We start from the raw sequence: 20,420 nt of genomic DNA, 5'->3' as shown, positions 1-20,420 counted from the left end.
TTGTTCTGTGCAAGAAAAGATGAGACTTGTTTGAACACACTCGTTCAAGTGTTTTACCGATGAATGGGAGGAAGGATACTGGTCTGTAGTTTTCTAAAAGTGCAGGGTTTAGGGAGGGTTTCTTAAGCAGTGGGGTTACCTGAGCCTGCTTATATGCAATGGGAATGGTACCAGTGAGAAGAGATGTATTAATGATGTGAGTGAGTGCAGGTAAGATTGAGGGAGAAATGGCTTGAAGGAGGTGGGAGGGGATAGGATCAAGAGGGCACGTAGAAGGATGGCTGGAAAGGAGAAGTTTGGAGACTTCCGCTTCCGAGAGGGGAGAGAATTACGGAAGAGTGAGTGTGTGTGTGTGTGATGTTAACGTGTGTTCGTGGGTTTGTGGTGTGGAGAATTGACCGCTGATGGTTTATCTATGAAAAATGTGGCAATGTCATCAGCTGTTAGAGATGATGTGGGAGGGTACGAGGTGGGCAAAGGAGAAAGGAAAATGTTTTGAAATGTGTGCGAATATCCAAAGAATTGTTCATTTTTGTTGTGATAGTATGATGTTTTTGCAGTGGAGATGTTGGCAGAGAAGGAAGAAAGGAGTGACTGATACATACTTAGGTCAGCAAGATCTTTCAATTTACACAATTTCCTCTCTGCTGCTCTGAGTTTAGAGCAATGTTCATGGAGAACATCTGATAGCCAGGGGGTGTACCTTTGATAATTGAATTAAATAAATATTCCATGTAAAAAAGAATGTATGTGGCAGGAATATTTATTCACATGTTTAAATTTCGTCAGTCCAAATACAATAGAGTCACGTATGTTCCGCTATATGCGACTTCCAGTGGCTGTTTCAGAGATCGCCTTTACGGGAAAGGTCGAGCACCAAGGGAAAGTGCGGTGTTATGGTAATAAGAACAAATTATTGCATCTCTTCAATTCAGTTAACATTTGCCAACTGTGGTATAGTCAATCAGTGTTTTTATATAATCTAATATAGATTATGTTGATGTTTTTGTTTGACTGGTCGCTGTTCATTTACTTCGGTGCTGAAATGCATTTAAAAGGTTTTGCTGCCTCTTTACATTATCTTTTCTTCATGTTCAAAGAAAGCAGCGGCGTATTATCTTATTTCAGTGTAAATCCTCTCCTTTCCAGTTATTAAAAAATTAAGTATCAAAAGGCGGTTTTACACGGTTCCTCTGTAGCCACAGGATCCGTATTTTCCATGGGAAAGAAGTGGCGGGCAGCTAAACAGATCGAAGCACCACTGCTTGTGTTCACAAGAGTTTGTCACTGCTTAGAGCACACACACTGCGCAAGATAAAAATATTTAAAAAAATGTATGGCTGCTGTGTGTCATTGACCATCTCGCAAAGATAACTTTATTCAGCTGGCATTTAGCTTTTATTTATTCAGTTCCCTTAAGCACAGTCTGATCTGATCGATCGCTCCCACTGATCTATAATATATCAGTGATCGCTCCCTATTTCCCATATAGTAGGCTATATGTTTTCACTCTGTTGAGCTGAAGCAGTTGCGTTTATGCTGGCGCATTTTGCACCACCTGTTGTGTTGTGTATGCAAAATGCCTGACAAAAAGGTGACAAGATCGCAAAAAAAATTATGTAAAACCGCCTGAAGTTGTCAGACACCCACTCCACCTCAGAAAATGTAGCCAAATGCAACCATTACTGATACACATTTTTGACAAACAGTTGTTAATTTAATTGTTATATTAAAAAGGTGATACTGTGTCTTGTGATTTATACCGGTGTGGCTGACCTTGGTGCCCCCTCAAAAAAAATAGGTAAGACGTCCCTGGTCTGTCTGTTCATCTGAATATCTGTCTGTCTGTCTGTCTGTCTGTGTCTGTCTATTCATCTGACTATCTGTCTGTCTGTCTATTCAACTGTCTGTCTGTGTGTCTGTCTGTCTATTCATCTGACTATCTGTCTGTCTGTCTATTCAACTGTCTGTCTTGTCTGTCTATTCATCTGTCTGTCTGTCTATTTATCTGACTGTCTGTCTATCTATTTGTCTGTCTGTCTATCTATTCATCTGTCTGTCTTTGTAAATTCATCTGACAATCTCTCTGTCTATTCATCTGATTATCTGTCTGTCTGTCTGTCTCTCTGTCTGATCATCTGACTGTCTGTCTGTTCGTCTCTCTGTCTGTCTATGCATCTATCTGTCTGTCTGTCTATTTATCTGTATGTCTGTCTGACTGTCTATCTAATCATCTGTCTGTCTGTAAATTAATCTGACAATCTCTCTGTCTATTCATCTGAATATCTATCTGTCTTTCTCTGTGTCTATTCATCTGTCTGTCTGTCAAATTTGAAAACACAAATAACAAAACAGACAAAATTTTACAGACACTTACAAAATGTATATTTAATTAATAAAATTAGTGATTTCAAATTAAATGTATAGCACAGAAAACATGGGCAACATGTGCAGCTAATTAGGCTCAAAAGTGTGTGTATAAAGCCCAAGAATATATAAGCAAATGCAGTTGACAATACCCAGAATACTGCTCATTTTTGAGTTGTTCGATTTGTCAGTGCTGGGTCACGTCTATTCTCAGATCAGTATTAATAGATTTTTCATTTCTGGTAGTGCTGATGAGGTGCCTCTGAAGGTTCTTGCTCACAACAACTTTGTCGGCCGTTTGATTGGCAAAGAGGGACGCAACCTGAAGAAAGTGGAGCAAGACACCGATACCAAGATCACCATTTCACCGTAAGCAATGAAGTGCACACACTTCAACACCACAAGATAAATAAGATACTTGACCCAATTTTATTCAGTTTTCCTAATACATAAGTAGCAGTCTACTTGACTTGAATATGTGGTTTTTTTTTTCTGTTGCATGTGTTAATATCATGAATGTCGTTTGAATGCAGACTGCAGGATCTGACCCTTTATAACCCAGAGAGAACCATAACAGTGAAGGGTTCCATTGAAGCGTGCTGCCTGGCAGAACAGGAGATCATGAAGAAAGTGCGAGAGGCATATGACAATGACATCGCTGCCATGAATGTGAGTTTGACTTGTCGAAAGCTGTAAGCACTTAAGTCTTAAGAATATTCTCGATATATCTTAGATAAATTAAATTAATTTAGGGCTGTTTACACGGGACAGTACACAGGGATTTCTTCAATTGTTGGTCCATTTTTACACATGCGTCCCACTGTTTTCCAGCACCTCACCATGAACATTGAGTTTTTTTAAGATGCTGTGTCAAGTTCAAATTAATTCAAGATAAATGAAATGAATTCATCTGAGAATCCCTGTGTTCTGTTCTATTCCATTGTGTGCCATCTAGCTGTTTTTGAACACAAGAATACATACTGTAGCTTGTAGTATAAAAGGTATAAAATCTTATTAGTTTTTTTTTTTTTATATATATATATCCCCTTTTCTCCCAATTTGGAATGCCCAATTCCCACTACTTAGTAGGTCCTCGTGGTGGCATGGTTACTCACCTCAGTCCGGGTAGCAGAGGACAAGTCTCAGTTGCCTCCGCTTCTGAGACAGTCAATCCGCACATCTTATCACATGGCTCGTTGTGCATGACACAGCGGAGACTCCGCACGTGGCAGCTCATGCTACCCTCCGCGATCCACGAACAAATTACCACGTGCCCCATTGAGAGCGAGAACCACTAACGTGACCACGTGGAGGTTACCTGGCTGGAGTCACTCAGCACACCCTGGATTCGAACTCGTGACTCCAGGGGTGGTAGTCCGCATCAATACTCGCTGAGCTACCCAGGCCCCCAAAGCTTAGTAGCTTTAATAGTAGTTTGGGTATAAAAGCTTGGTGTCTTTGTATTTTATATGTGTGGGGTTCGAATGCAGAAAAAAAAATAAACCCATAGAATAAACCGATCTATAAGCAATATTTTCATCTGCTACTTTCCAATTATTCGCAACAGCAGTTTTAACTGTACATTTTAAAATCAAAAGTGAGAATTGCTGTTATCCAAGTATCCAACACTGACCACTGTCACTGTATTCTCTTTTTCCTTATCCAGCAACAGACTCATCTGATCCCTGGACTAAACCTAGGAGCCATTGGCCTCTTCCCGCCAACCTCTGCCATGCCTCCGACCGCCCTCGGAAACTCAGTGCCTGGCCCCCCCTATGGTCCTGTTGGCGTATGTACAATTTCCTTGCTATTCATTGTTTTTAAAAATCGTAGTTACTGCTGTCACATAACTTGCCCTCTGTGGCACCGTTTCCTTTTTATAGTCCGTTAACTGTAGTGAACTAGTGACATTTGTGATGTTCTTAACGGTTATTCATTTTGTGTCTCCCAACAGGCCTCTGAACAGGAAACTGTCCATGTTTACATCCCAGCCCAAGCCGTGGGAGCCATTATTGGCAAGAAGGGACAGCATATCAAGCAGCTGAGCCGTTTTGCTGGGGCTTCTATTAAGGTAATTCTTCTGCTGATATCACACACACTGTGTAATGCCTGTGAACTGGAGGTTAAAGTCAGCACAAATGTATTTTAAATGTGTGTACAAAAGCCTGCAAAGCCGAACATGACAACTACGCCAACACTGAAACTGAGAAAAATGGCTTCTAAGTTTTTTTGATCGTCCAGCCAAATGTGGATTATCAAATAGTCTCACTCCATTTTCTCTGAATCTGATCATAATTGAGTGAAACCTGTCGGTCACAGGACAAATCATAGTCTCAAGGTCCCTGCACACTTCCTACAAAATCGAAGAACGAACAGGTGTGACGTCATTTAGAACAATCTGGCCAAAAAGAAGGTGTTTTTGTGTTCGTTTCGGTGGTTCATAATGAACTTTCAGGAAAACGTCTTACTGGCTGCTAAAGACCTTCTAACTGCCATTGGTCGATGTCATCGGTAAGTGTGACCTGGATCTCCACCTACTTTGAGGCCGACAGCTAATTCCTGTTCAGTCAGTTAAGATCGTTCGCATACAGACATTTTCCAAGAACATGTCATGCATTTTTTATTATTATTATTATTATTATTTTAGACCACAAAAGTAAACAAATCTGTCCAAATACTTCTAAGTGCCCATTCACTCATGTGCCGTCTGCAGCGAAAGCCATTCACACATCTGCCCATTATTGGTTTTTGTCTGTATTCTACCAATTTACACTCTTTTATACACCCATCTTTTGCAGTAGTATCAGTGTCATCATAAATTACAATAACAGAGTGTAATCAGTGCATATTATGGCTGCGTATAGCTTGTTAGTGCTTTAACACCACGATTGCTAAGGATTGAAAAGGTAAACATTACAAATTACACATTATTTAGTGCATATATTATTTTAAATAATCAAGTAGTTAAAACAGCTTCTTTTACTGAGCTTGCGTGAATTCTACTCATAGAATAAGGCATGAAGTCATTGACAACACATTTTAATGTCATATTAGTTGATGTTTTACATGTAGTCATGAGTGTCCTCATATTTAAATGCACCTTTAAGCACCTCCCACAGCGGCTTGGTCAGTGTCTGAATGTTCGCAAACAGTATGTCATTGCTCAGCTGTTTTATTGAGTGAATTTTTAGAGAGCCAATTTAGGCTATGACTTTGACAAAATGTGTTACTGTGTTCTGCATTTGCAGGAGGTGTAGTTTCCTCAAGGAACCACATTTTGTTTGTTGTCCATTGCCCTGCAATGTGTAAAATATAACCATAAACCGGATTTAGAATTTTAAGGTCACCACCTTGAGTTGTTCCTTTGGTACCAGAGGAATTGTGTTTATTATTAAACTGTAAAGTCCTCGAATTCCATTTCCTGCTACTTATTATAAAATCAGCTGAAATAAACAATTTTCTTGTTTTGAGGATTTTTGATTTCAAGATAGACTGTACCAGTATATCCATTGCTGAACTAAACCGATAGGTCATCTTTGATCAAATATTGTGTAATTTCACCAACTACAGGTGCATCTCAATAAATTAGAATGTCATGGAAAAGTTCATTTATTTCAGTAATTCAGCTCAAATTGTGAAACTCGTGTATTAAATAAATTCAATGCACATAGACTGAAGTAGTTTAAGTCTTTGGTTCTTTTAATTGTGATGATTTTGGCTCACATTTAACAAAAACCCACCAATTCACTATCTCAAAAAATTAGAATATGGTGACATGCCAATCAGCTAATCAACTCAAAACACCTGCAAAGGTTTCCTGAGCCTTCAAAATGGTCTCTCAGTTTGGCTCACTAGGCTACACAATCATGGGGAAGACTGCTGATCTGACAGTTGTCCAGAAGACAATCATTGACACCCTTCACAAGGAGGGTAAGCCACAAACATTCATTGCCAAAGAAGCTGGCTGTTCACAGAGTGCTGTATCCAAGCATGTTAACAGAAAGTTGAGTGGAAGGAAAAAGTGTGGAAGAAAAAGATGCACAACCAACCGAGAGAACCGCAGCCTTATGATTGTCAAGCAAAATCGATTCAAGAATTTGGGTGAACTTCACAAGGAATGGACTGAGGCTGGGGTCAAGGCATCAAGAGCCACCACACACAGACATGTCAAGGAATTTGGCTACAGTTGTCGTATTCCTCTTGTTAAGCCACTCCTGAACCACAGACAACGTCAGAGGCGTCTTACCTGGGCTAAGGAGAAGAAGAACTGAACTGTTGCCCAGTGGTCCAAAGTCCTCTTTTCAGATGAGAGCAGGTTTTGTATTTCATTTGGAAACCAAGGTCCTAGAGTCTGGAGGAAGGGTGGAGAAGCTCATAGCCCATGTTGCTTGAAGTCCAGTGTTAAGTTTCCACAGTCTGTGATGATTTGGGGTGCAATGTCATCTGCTGGTGTTGGTCAATTGTGTTTTTTGAAAAACAAAGTTTACTGCACCCGTTTACCAAGAAATTTTGGAGCACTTCATGCTTCCTTCTGCTGACCATCTTTTTAAAGATGCTGATTTCATTTTCCAGCAGGATTTGGCACCTGCCCACACTGCCAAAAGCACCAAAAGTTGGTTAAATGACCATGGTGTTGGTGTGCTTGACTGGCCAGCAAACTCACCAGACCCGAACCCCATAGAGTATCTATTGGGTATTGTCAAGAGGAAAATGAGAAACAAGAGACCAAAAAATGCAGATGAGCTGAAGGCCACTGTCAAAGAAACCTGGGCTTCCATACCACCTCAGCAGTGCCACAAACTGATCACCTCCATGCCACGCCGAATTGAGGCAGTAATTAAAGCAAAAGGAGCCCCTACCAAGTATTGAGTACATATACAGTAAATGAACATACTTTCCAGAAGGCTAACAATTCACTAAAAATGTTTTTTTTATTGGTCTTATGATGTATTCTAATTTGTTGAGATAGTGAATTGGTGGGTTTTTGTTAAATGTGAGCCAAAATCATCACAATTAAAAGAACCAAAGACTTAAACTACTTCAGTCTGTGTGCATTGAATTTATTTAATACACGAGTTTCACAATTTGAGTTGAATTACTGAAATAAATGAACTTTTCCACGACATTCTAATTTATTGAGATGCACCTGTATTATAGAGAGGTTTATGTGCCTCATTGCTGATGGACAATGCTGGTTGTGTCAAAGGCTCACCTGAACATCTCCAATTAATTTTCTTCAGATTGCACCTGCAGAGGCGCCAGACTCAAAAATGCGAATGGTCATTGTTACAGGACCACCTGAGGCCCAGTTCAAGGTTAGATGGTTTCCTAACTGCTCTTTTTCTGCATTTTTATTAATATTATGTACTCTATGTAGTGTAAGATTGATCATCCACAAAGAGAAGCCAATGACAAACTTATAATATGTGACAAGAAATGTCAAAGACTGATAGCCTCAATAGTGAAGCAAGTATTTTAAGAAGCTTTCTCTTGTGTTTTAGGCTCAAGGCAGAATATACGGTAAGCTGAAGGAAGAGAACTTCTTTGGGCCCAAAGAGGAGGTGAAGTTAGAGACGCACATCAAAGTAGCAGCTGCTGCAGCAGGAAGAGTCATCGGAAAGGGTGGGAAAACCGTAAGTCAGGCTGGTTGATATTATTCTCATACTGGTGTTACTAGATGTCACTTTACAGCAACTTAATAGAGTGACAGTTTCTTTAAGTTACTGAATAAAATGTAGGGGACAGATGAGAATGTTACTCACTGTGGAAATACTACACTGTATATCTGGACCTTTTCATTATCAGCTATAATAAACATTTTAATTACCTTTTTTTCTGATTAGGGTGATATTGGAAGCAGATAATATTATAGCTTATTTTTTCCCCCAATTTAAACTGTGTACTCTTGCTTGGTTTCAATCAGACATTAAAATAATGTTTTTTATTTCGATTAGTTCTGAGCAAAAACAATTTTCGTTCCAGTTCCAAAGTTCTGCAGCCTCCTTTCTAAATGGATACTGGTTAGAACAAAATAAAAGAGCAGTTAATGACAGTACTTTGCGCTAAGGGTTCGGTGAAATACCAATTGCAGTGTTGCCAGATCTTGCAAGAGAAACAAGCAACCTGGTCTGGAAAAACAAGCCCAAAATAAGTGAAAATAAGCAATTACATTTTTTCCTGTGTGGTGAATTTATCAGCAGAGAAATCATAACAGCATACAATTTATTAACAGTTTAGTACATTTTTTAATACAGATCTGCTTCTTAGTCAAAACCCGACAGCATCAAATCTGTACTAATGCTTCATATCTAACAACAATTCAGTGAAGACTTGGAAACAACTGAGAAATAGACTTTTTACCTCTAATAATGTTTTCCTTGTATCTGGATTGGACGTGCATGCACAGTATATGTAGTAATTATACATAGTTATTAAAAAGGTCTTCAATTCACAGAATGCAACATCCACAACGGGCAGTTAGGCAAAGAAATGTGTGATGCAGCATTTTTCATTTTTTCAGCCATCATGAAATGGTGTAGTTCAAAAGGTTTACTGTGATAAAACCTTTGGCCTTTTGTTTCATGAAAAAATAATCTGAAATAAATTAAGCAGTTATAACCGGTTACCAGCATTTAAATATAAAGTTTTTACTCCGGAACAATTGAAAATCACTTTGTTCCCGTTTTCGGTTACGTTCTGCAAAACAATTCTTTCTTTTTGGTTTTCGTTCCTTCAACCATTTTAGTCCCTGGTTTCAAAAGCACAAAATAGGTATTTATATTTTCCTCTTTATATTTAGATGATTCAATGCCTAATTTGACTTATTTGACATTTTAGACATTAAAGACGCTACAGTATAACTTTATGTAAAGCTGCTGTTAAGTATTTTGTATAGTTAAAAGCGTTATACAAGTAAAAATGCCTTGAGTTGACTTGTTTATAAACAGGCAAAACAATATAGACAGTGCTGGGTAGATTACTTTTGAATTGTAATCTGGTACTGATTACAAATTACATGATTAAAATTGTAGTCAGTAATTAAATCTCTTGGATTAAATATTTTGGAATCTAATCTGATATCTTTTGCATTACTTTTGGATTACTTCTGACGTGTTTCTTCTTAATTTGATCACAAGCATTTGAGTAGAATAAGCGTGTATCATTTTGACAATGTTATTTAAATGCATGATGTAGAACATAATGGATCAAAATATTTATTTAATTTATATAATGTTTTGTGTGTTTTATTCGCTATTTGTCTGTTACCATGTGAAATGAAAAAAGGCTCTTAAACTCCTGCAATTTTGCCATTACAAACGCCATATATGTGTGGTAACAGATCAGACCAGTAATATTTGTGAATCAATTTCACAGAAAAGTTGTCACAAAAGCACATTCCTATACAATTTTGAAATAGAGTACAAAAGCAATTCGCAAAACTAAAACTAACTTTACTGCACTAATGCAGTCGGTTCAGCATATATGTGTGGACTACCGCTCTAAATTCAGTGTTATTAAAATGATGAACAGTTTACTGCCCTTGCCTGATTAATACGTAATTCATAAAAAGTAACTGTAATCTGATAACAAGTATTTTAAATAGTACTTTAATAACAAGTACTTGATTTTTGTAATCTGATTATGTAATCCAGAGTACATGTAATATGTTACAACCAGTAGCGGTTTTAACCACCACACAAACCATGCAATTGCGTGGGGTCCCGGATGCCGGGGGGGGGGGGGGCACCTCGGTAGGAAAGCTCCGCAAAAAATGCTTGAGGGGTGACATGTTGTTCTGGGTACACGCGCAAATATGCTGTTGTCAGCGCTCTTGGAGCTGTTCGTGTTAGAAGCCGCTGGGTTTGGGACAACTGAGTTTTTTTTTTTAAGTAGGGTTCGGGTTTATGAAAAAATATATAGGCCATCCAAAATTGTTTTGCGCATGTGCTGTCACTCACAGATACGCGCAAACGGATGAGTTAGGGGCTGTTCACACCGAACGTGTTTTTGCCTGCGTCTGTTCTGTTTTGCCATTGCTTTCCTGTGTAAACACGCTGGATGAACGTCCATACCTGCTGCACCGTGTCTCTCTGTTTCTTCAGTGTCTCACAGAGGACTGGCACATTTTTAGACACTGTGTCAAGTTAATAAGAGCTTCAGGTTTCAAAAATGCATGCCGAGACACCTGCGTACTGTTTCAGTCGTTGCACTGTGTCTATAGATTTTGTTTTTTTTAGCACAGGTGTCACAAAGATTTAACATTCTGAACAAGTTCAGGTTGCAAAGAGGGGACTGTTACAATTATTCCAGATTGTTCTGCAAGCAAATTTCAGCGCTTGATAAACAGCAATGTTTTTTTCCTTCTGCCCTAGTGTGCTGAGGGGCTGCCGTGCTTTGTATGTTTATTGTTAGTTACAAATGTTGGCTACAATGCTTACATAAAATACAGCCTCAGCATCAGAATATAAGCTCCAGGTGAAAGTAAAGTAAATAAGACAGGAATATATTACTATTGTATACAACAAATCCTCAAAGTAATAAAAATACTGTATCATATTATAATGACAAACTGGACAACAATAAATAATTGTTGGGTTATAAAATTAATAACAGTGAAGTAGTAGGTTTTGCACACCCTGTTCAAAAAAAATTTGTATAAATTTATGTAGGTAAATATGGCTTTTTTTATCACTGTATTGTGGAAAAACTGGAAAACATGCATTCATTATCTTTAACTCGATTTTTATTCCATTAAACATTTTGAATGTACTTGGCATAATTTAAAATTATGATTTAAAATACATTTTATGTAATTTTTTAAGCAAAAAATTTCAAAATGGGGCCCCAGCTTGGTCGGTTGCTTGGGGCCTCAGAAATCGTAAACCCGCCCTTGGTTACAACACAGCACTGAGTACAGATATATTATATTAGCATCATGTAAGGTGTTCAGTCGATCATAACAATGATTGGCTATCTGTATCAGACTGTCTGTATATTATTTTTCTTTTCACTCACCTTTTGAACTTGAAATCTCCTTTCAAAACCCTTCAAATCAATCACTTGTGGAATGAATTGAGCAAGACTCTCCTGTTGATGTTTAAAGGGTAGCATTGTGCTTCGACCACCCCCTCTTAGGTGAATGAGCTGCAGAACCTCACCGCTGCTGAAGTTGTGGTTCCCAGAGAGCAGACCCCTGATGAACATGACCAGGTTATCGTCAAAATCATCGGCCACTTTTACGCAAGTCAGGTGAGTTGCTTTGGAAAGGAGTGCTTTGATCAACCATAGTCTTTTCCCCCTTACTGCTTTCTTCGGTGTTGCCCACAATTCATCTAAAATGCGCGTGGATAGGAATTTTTTTTGCCTCGCATTGTCATTTTGATTGAAAGTTGTGAAATTATAAATGGAAACAGACTTCATGGCTCAGTAAACTTCACTTAAAACTCTTCCTGAATAACTAAAATGCTGTGTTTTTTTTTGTCCCCTCTTCTAGCTGGCACAGAGGAAGATCAGGGATATTTTGACACAAGTTAAGCAGCAGCAGAAAGGAGGAAGGGAAGGTCCACCAGGACCCCAACCACAGGGCGTGTCTGAGATGGGGCCCCCACAGGGGCTGGAACAAGAACCCAAGAGGAAGTGAGAGACCGGGGCCCTTAGCCAGTCAGACGGACAGACATATTGAGGACAAACGAGAGGACTGACTGAGAGAGTGACACACAGACCCAGCGGTAGAAAGGGAGAAATGAGCATCAAACTGAGAGGGAATTAAAAAGAAAAATGAAAAGGAAAAAAAATGCCTGAGAGAGGACACAAGTCTAGAGAAAATGATAAGGAACAAGAAATTAGAGTGATTTAAAAAAAAAAAAAGAGAGATAACTAGAAAACAGAGACCAGATGCCAGGCCAGGTGGAGTGACTGAGGATGACGAGGAGGTGGGGCGCCCTCTAGTGAGAGCTTTTTAGATAGCAGCTTATTAGGAAAGCGCAGTTCCCTCAGAAGGGATGCGTGCTACTTGGGATCCTCCGCCATCAACAGTCACTTCAAAAATGTTAACTATGTTTTAAGATAGAGATATATGTATAGAAATGTTTATTCAGAGGTATTATTAATGAAATGCAGTTAGGTAGAGATGGGGGGGAGAGAGAGCGGAGAAACCAACAATTCGGTGGGCGGAGTCACCAATCAGGTGACTTTGACCTACCTATCAGAGACAATAGGAGGGGCCAAAGTTGTTAACACTGCTCTTGAAGTCCCTCACAGTAAACTGTGGGGGTTAGATCATGAAAAAAAGATTTTAAAAAAATGAGGTTGTAAATATAATCTTCATGACTTGAGATGCTGCACGTTTAGCTGTCTGCAATCATGCACCTGGCTTGAAAGGATGTTTTGAGTAGGTAATGCCAATTTTTGAGGCTTGCCTTTCAAGCTGGTTGCTGATTGGCTGGCAGGGCGTGCAGTGAGAGTTCAGTAAGTGTGTGGGCTTAAGATGGCCTCTGCAGTTGTATTGCAGTGGCTCAGCTTTGAGATGCGGAAACACACCCATCCCGCCTTAAACCACGCCAGCGATGATCGCTGCAGCGTTGCCTGCAACCAAACGGCATATTTTATATATATTATATATATATGATATGTGAGTTAACCTGGCCCCTCATTGCATTGGAGCAGGCAGGAGGAAAACGATGATGTGGAGTGTGGGACATACCAGTAGGCCCAGGCCATCTTTTTGTAGAAGTTTATTCAATTTTAGGAGTGTGTGATTTACATATTTGCAATTTTTAAATAGCAAGAATTGTCATCTGTAAACCTGGCCTTCAAACTGTTTGCTGTTAAGGGTTTTCCCTGAGAATAACATGTAAAATATGTCGAAACAGTCGGAAAGCCAACTTTGGATTTACTGGGATCCTTGAGGCCAAAGTATACTTCAGTTTTCTGTGTGCTGGTATGTCTCGCGAACAGTGCCTGTGGCGCAAATTTTGTGGGGGACTATGGTAAAGCTAGGGAGGTCTAGGGTAAAGCTTGTGCGTCCCACCCCCCCAGAAACTTCTGACACCCCCCTCTTGGTCCAATAAAGAGACAACCACATGCCCACCCTAAAGAGCAAAATGCTAAGATCCAGACAACTCAGAACTTTGAATTCTCCCACCTCCTACTTGAAGATAATAATTGGAACACCGCTCAAAAAAAACTCGATTTGGGAAATCGGAGTTGAGCGATTGACCCCGTCTTTGGCGTCAAGAAGCGTCATTTGACGCCATTTCCAAGATGGCGGCGACCAATAAGCATAACGCGGTACTGGGTTTTGGGAAACGTAAAAACAAACTATAACGTTTTTTACTGCACGAAATGCATGCACATGCAATATAAAAGAAAGCAAGCATTTTGTGTACGTGACTTATGTTTTTGCTATAATTGGCATAAGAACATGAAATGTTCTTGTTTTGTCATGGCACCATCTTGTGGTATGTAAATGTGACAGTCACTTGTGTTTGACTGGAACATACTGAGGTTGGATGTGAGAAATTTCAACTTGGATATTCACAACTCTGACTTTGCAGCAGTAGATTTTGTGCAGGCAGTCGTAGTGGGCATGTGTTGAATGGGTCCGTATGGGCACACGATTTAAAGAGTATAATTTGAAAGACTAGAGCGCGAGACAGAACGGCATGTGGAAAACCGAAGTATGCTTTGGTCTTTTACAAGATGGGTACAGCCCCCTCCCTCCCAAACCTGCCTTTTAAGTCATTGGTTAAGAACAGTTTGACAGCGAAGTGGTTTCTGTGCTCTCTCTCCCCCGCTTTGTTCGACTTTTGTCGATGAGGTTTCCAGAATGCTGGCCTTTCTCACTGAACCTAGAACAGATTAGATAAAAAATGAAATTAAGAAAAAACTAAAAACCTACCTCAGGGTATTGTTACCTCAGTATTCCTAGTTTCTTTTTTCTTTCTTTTTTCTTTTTTGCTTGCTGGTGTTTTATATGAAAGCTGATAGTCTTGAATATTGTATTTTTTTAAGGAAGAAATATTTGTCATTTTTTTGTCTGGTTGCTTTTTTCCCCTTTATTTTCTTTTCGGTATGAGTGTACGTGTGAGTGTAATTGTGAGGTTTCTTCCTTACCTTAGCTCAAAAGGACCTCCAGAAAAAGCAATGAATTGTTAGGTGGTTTCAGGGCCTTTAGGCCCACCTGGGGGTCCTTAGAGAGCTGCACTTGAAATCAATGGCCAATGGGAAGTAGGACAATTCCTGCCATCTTTTACTGGTGCATGAATGATGTTGTAATACCACAGATTTCTGAGAATGAATTATGATCACGTATGTTTGTCATACAAGCTGTTTCGTCAAACGCCTGACCATAGAAAGCTAAAAATGGTCTATGTGCCATCATTTTTGCACCTGTGGTGTGATCTTGATTATTTGCACAGAAGGTTTAGACTCTGATTCCATAAGCAATTACTTGAACAGCATTGGTTGACTTACTTGAGAGGGATTTATAGATGAGGTCTCCTGGTACCTACCTTGCCAAATAGCTTTTTCCACAACTAAACTGAAAAACTAAAAAATGTTGACCTCATCTGCCCTAAGGCACTGAATGTAAAACATCCAAAAAAAAATTTGGTTGGAGTCTTCTCCTTCCCCATTGTCCTGTGCAAGTGTGCGTGACTGTGTTTTCTAATTGTTAAATCTTTTGTTGGGGAAGTGGTTTGGGTGTTTAAAAAAAGGCAGAAAAAATAGAAAAACTCTCTATGGCCTCAGTCATACTCATTTTTTAAACTGAATGAGAACATAAAAGGTACCATTGGAAAAACGGGAGCCAAAAAAATAAAGAAAAAACCGCTCACACCTCACAAATTTAACCTGTACATAAAAAAAGCAATCAAAAAAGTTTTTTTTTTTTTTTTTTTTAGAATAAAATACTAATTGGATAAAGGATGGAAAGACTTAACTGTTAAAAGATGGATGGACACTGCCAGACTGCATATTTTTCAGGTTCCATTCAGATATCTGTGAAGAGTTTTCCCGAATGTTCACGTGCTTTAAAGTGATAGTTCACCCCAAAATAAAATTCTGTCATTATTTACACATACTCATTTTGTTCCAAACATGTATGACTTTCTTTCTGTCATGGAACACATAAGTTATTCAGATTTTGGAGTAACATGACTGAATTATATGACTGAATCTTCATTTTTGGGTGAACTATCCCCTTAACAGTTTATGGTCTTTGTTTTTTAAGCTTCCCTTTTTCACAATAGATGGCAGGCTTTTTCTGCTTGAGGATTAAAGTTGTCAATGACTCATCAATGGTCTCCAGGGAGATGCTATACATACTACTCTTCAGGCGGGAAAGAAGTATCTGTCCTGTTCCTTCCCATAGATTTCTGTCAGGCACCAAGACACACTCACACACACTTTTGCTCTGTTCAGACTGCAGCAGCCATTTTATTTTAACTTTACCTTTTTGTTTTTCTTGGACAGCAAGCTTTATTTGGACATGACATCTGGTTGTGACCTGTTTCGTCAATAAAAGACAAAAAATATGTGAGAAATATTAACATAAACAGCAGATCTCCAAGAACTTACACAATTGTGGCAAAAATGGAAAAAGTAGATATGTTATTGTAATTGCATTTTTATGTTTTGATCATTTTTTCTGTAATCTAAGGGTGAAAGGTATAAGCAATGAGAGGGAGATGGTCTGGACAGTTTTAATGGGGAAGTGGACATTCTTTCGGAGCTAGTTTGCAAAGAGACCTTAATGTATTTGCTTAAAGTGATAGTTCACCCAAAAATGGAAATTCTCTCGTCATCTACTCACCTTCACGCCATCCCAGATTTGGATGACTTTCTTTCTTCTGTAGAACACTATTTTTCGAAGAATATCTCAGTACGTCCATGCAATGCAAGTTAATGGTGGCCAGAACAATGAATTTCCGAAGAGCACATAAATGCACCATAGAAGTAATCCATATGAATCCAGTGGTTAAATCCATATTGTCAGAAGCAATATAATAGGTGTGCATGAGAAACAGATCGATATTTAAGTCATTTTTTACTATGAATCTCCACTTTAATTTTTACATCCTTTTGTTTTTGGTGATTCAAATTCTTCAAGCATATCGCCACCTACTGGGCAGGGATGAGAATTGATAGTAAAAAAGGACTTAAATATTAATCTGTTTCTCACCCACACTTATCACATCACATTTAAAGACATGGATTTAACCACTGGAGTTGTATGGATTACTTTTAGCTGCCTTTATGTGCTTTTCGGAGCTTCAAAGTTCTGCCCACCATTCCCTTGCATCGCATGGACCAAAAGAGCTGAGATATTCTTCTAAAAATCATCATTTGTGTTCTGCAGAAGAAAGAAAGTCATACACATCTGGGATGGCATGAGAATGCGTAAATGATGAGAGAATGTTAATTTTTGGGTGAACTGTCCCTTTAATTTCTTCTGTTAGTTTGCTGGATTTGGCATTTAGATGTCACCTTCATGATCCCCATCCCCCTTTTCCATGTTCCTTTCTCCATTTAACCTTTCATTACTTTTACACCATTCACGTCCTTCATCTGCATATTTAGCATTTTTGTTTTCCTTAAATTGTGTTATTCGGCATTCGTATCGTTTCAGTTCTGGAGTAAAACATTCTCTCTCACGCTGGCCTTGTTTGTGACCGTTTTCTCAGTTCAGTTCAGTCGTTTGATGTTTAGTTTCTTTTTGTTTTATATGATTTTTTCTCTGGCTTAAATAATTTCCGTTTTATTTAGTTTGGATTATTGCTAGGTTTCTCCTTCTCGACACACACTGCTACTAGTTCATTTAAAATACTAACAAAGAAATCATCCTTCATGTAATACCTGTGCCCAACTGGGGTTCTCTTTTTGTCTTTCCTGTTCTGTGCTCCAGAAAAAGGGACTAAGATTTGTACACAGTCAGGTATTAGGCTGACTGGCTGATACATAGTTCCCTGAGTACTGCAAGTACTGAGCCTCCTGTTTGGCACTTGTTTTCTTTTTTTTTCTTTTTCTTTTTTTCCAAGGTCCTCCACACTCATTGTCTGTGGCAAGGGCTTGAAAAAATAGAACAGTTTCGTTAGCATACTTGAGCTTCAAAAAAAGACAGTATGTTTTTTACTTATGCAAAACTGAGACAAGTCAAATGAATGGCTGTCGTTTGTCACAAGGACTGTTAATTGTCCACTGGGACACCCATAAGGAGGACGTGATCACCCCATCTGTTGCATTGCAGTGCATAGATTTACATGTAGATGGCAGATTGAACCTCAGCTTAGTTGGGTGTGATCATCGTATTGACGTTGCATGCCACTGTTGTATCTCACTGTGCTAGTTTCTGCCCTCTCCTTAAAGAAAAAACATTTGGGTGCTACAAAGATGACTCAAACCTCACATAACTTGGAACGCTACCTCAAGACTTAGCCATAAGATTGTTTTATCAACCAGACGAGAGAAAAAGTGCATGTTACATTACTTTTGACTTTTAATTTATTTTAGCTTTTCTTTAGATGTTTGATTAGAATTTAATACTCCAGCTTAGACTCAAATTAACAGTGACGGCTGAACTTTTGGGGAGGGACGGGGGGCAGGACAGCAAATGGATGTGCTGTGTGATGGTTTGCATGGTGTGAGGAGGAGGAAAGAGTTTTTTAGGTCCACAATTAAAGGGATAGTTCACCCAAAAATGAAAATTCTCTCATCATTTACTCGCCCTCATGCCATCCCAGATATGTATGACTTTCTTTCATCTGCTGAACACAAATGAAGATTTGTAGAAGAATATTTCAGCTCTTTACATCCATACAAAGCACATGAAGCTTCAAAAATCTTATATTTTGGTCTGTTTCCCACCCAAAACCTTTCTGGATTGCTTCAGAAAACCAATGGAGTCTTATGGATTACTTTTATGCTGCCTCTATGTGCTTTTTGGAGCTTCAAAGTTTTGGTCACCATTCACTTGCATTGCATGGACCTACAGAGCTAAGACATTGTTCTACAAACCTTTGTTTGTGTTCAGCAGAAGAAAGAAAGACATACACATCTGGGATGGCATGAGGGTGAGTAAATTATAAGAGAATTAAAAATTTTGGTTGAAGTATTCCTTTAAGATAAAATTCTCCCCACTTGATGAAGTCTTACTCAAACCCTAAATAAGAACCTCTGTCCAGGTGGCTAACTATTATGATACACATGGCACAAATGTAACTAATTGTCGGCATCAGAGTTTTTTCGATACCTCAGTGGACGAAACACACAATTGTGCCTGTTCTGTTGTCCTCTGTGTCTTTTCCCACCTTGATGGCACGACACTACCTCCACGCCTTGCAGCCTTGACCTACCATTACTTAGGTATACCCAAGTACAATTCTCCCATGGAAGCTGCCCTTTTCACGCTGATCTCAAAACCAGTTTCACTATTTCTTTTTCGATAGCTGTGGGTAAGATGAGTGAAACTAGATTTAAATAGGCAATAAAATGGCATGTTCTGCCTAGAGCTTCTACTAACATTCTGTCCTCCACTTGTAATCCCCTTTTATGATTCACACCCTGAATCAAAGGGCACAAAACCTGTAACCATGTATTATTTTTTTTATTTTATTTTTTGTTGATCTACCTCTTAGAAGAAAAGAAATCAAACAAATAGGACGATCATAAAACTTAAAAAAGGACACAAAAATTTCTACAATTTTAAAGCTTAATAAATCAATAATAATAAAAGACTTAAGCAACTGAGTAGCAGCATCTCCATATACTGTAGTGAATAGAAAACCTTTACTTCCAAAGACGAAGTTTTTCTTTTTTCAGTTGTTTTGAAATTGTTCTGGAAGACTTTGGAAATGAAATAAATTGAAACTGGGAGGGGCAATATAAAGAAAATATGTCAATTTCACTATCCAACCCCCCCCCCCCCCCATTATTATGAAACTGACTTTCATTTTTAACTTACAAATTCGTCATCTTTTTATTTGACTTATATTTCTGATGGCTTTTAAAAAATTACATAGGATTGTATCTCTTATGTTTGCAATAGAATTCGCTCTCTTTCTCTGTGAACCGCGACATAGTATCTTTTCAGGCTTCACAGAGCAGCATGATGTTGGAATCATTTTCATTTTTATTGTTTCATTTCACCTGTAATGATAGGACAGGAGAGTGAAGGTCTGTTTAACTGAATAGGGCACATTTTTAGGAGGATGAGAAAGGAAGGAGACTACCTTTATCAGACTACCTTATCCCTTCACCCTTCTTACTGCAAGTGCCACTGACATTATCAGGACTTTCAGCCTCTGCCTGCCTGATTTTCTTTGATTCTCATCCACAGTTGTTTTAAACTCCTTGTAAAGAATACAGAGCATAGATATGAATGTGACAATAAAAGATGAGTAAACCGGTGACCTCTGTTTTGTCTGGGTTGTTTTTGTATGTTTATCTCCATTTAGACCTAATGTATATGCTTTCATCTTTTATTTTATAGTAATCAAACACTTTGAGATGCAATTAAGATAAACTGGCTATGTAACAGGTTTAGAGACATTTTCATCCAATAAGCACCTTAAATTACTTGACACTTAAATTAGAGGAATAAATCAAAATCCAAGTTATAGAAGTTTAATTTGGAAATGTACTGTTAATTCTGATGGGAGAAAATTGGGCTAACGAGACGAGAAAACTGACGGTAGATTTATCTAAATGTATTAATTGTGGGTTTGTTCAAGCCACAATTAATGTAGGCACATAATCTGTTTCATCCAATCATTTCCTATATTATATTTGTAGAAAACAACAAATTGTCCCAAGATAAAATAAAAAGAGAGGTAGGCTGACTGTCAGCATACTAAAAGATTCTTAAAACACACACACACACACACACACACACTATATTCTCTGAAGAATGTTTGGCATCTAAGGAATATAAGAAAACCTAAACTATAGGCAACTCTTCACAATAACAGCACAACAATAGTTTTCTAGCTATGGCCCATAAATATGCTATATAAGGATGTATTTTGTCTTTCCCCTGCATGTTTCATCATAGATTA

At 38.5% G+C, this 20,420-nt stretch overlaps 1 protein-coding gene across 1 annotated transcript in view; it reads left to right on the top strand.

The window, feature by feature from the left end:
- The window catches only part of igf2bp1 (insulin-like growth factor 2 mRNA binding protein 1), a 57,108-nt gene extending 37,333 nt beyond the window's left edge, over nucleotides 1-19,775 (top strand). The window contains exons 8-15 of the mRNA XM_051713932.1: nucleotides 2,614-2,736; nucleotides 2,901-3,036; nucleotides 4,034-4,156; nucleotides 4,322-4,438; nucleotides 7,608-7,682; nucleotides 7,869-8,000; nucleotides 11,503-11,616; nucleotides 11,861-19,775. Of these exons, the coding sequence (XP_051569892.1) occupies nucleotides 2,614-2,736; nucleotides 2,901-3,036; nucleotides 4,034-4,156; nucleotides 4,322-4,438; nucleotides 7,608-7,682; nucleotides 7,869-8,000; nucleotides 11,503-11,616; nucleotides 11,861-12,007 (967 nt within the window). The 3' untranslated portion in view covers nucleotides 12,008-19,775. The remainder of the gene's footprint in view (nucleotides 1-2,613; nucleotides 2,737-2,900; nucleotides 3,037-4,033; nucleotides 4,157-4,321; nucleotides 4,439-7,607; nucleotides 7,683-7,868; nucleotides 8,001-11,502; nucleotides 11,617-11,860) is intronic.
- The last annotated feature ends 645 nt before the right edge of the window (nucleotides 19,776-20,420 follow it).

Source organism: Myxocyprinus asiaticus, chromosome 13 (assembly GCF_019703515.2).
Source record: "Myxocyprinus asiaticus isolate MX2 ecotype Aquarium Trade chromosome 13, UBuf_Myxa_2, whole genome shotgun sequence".
NCBI lineage: Eukaryota > Metazoa > Chordata > Actinopteri > Cypriniformes > Catostomidae > Myxocyprinus > Myxocyprinus asiaticus.
The sequence above is the reverse complement of the archived record's forward strand: the minus strand, read 5'-3'. Positions and strand labels throughout refer to the sequence as shown.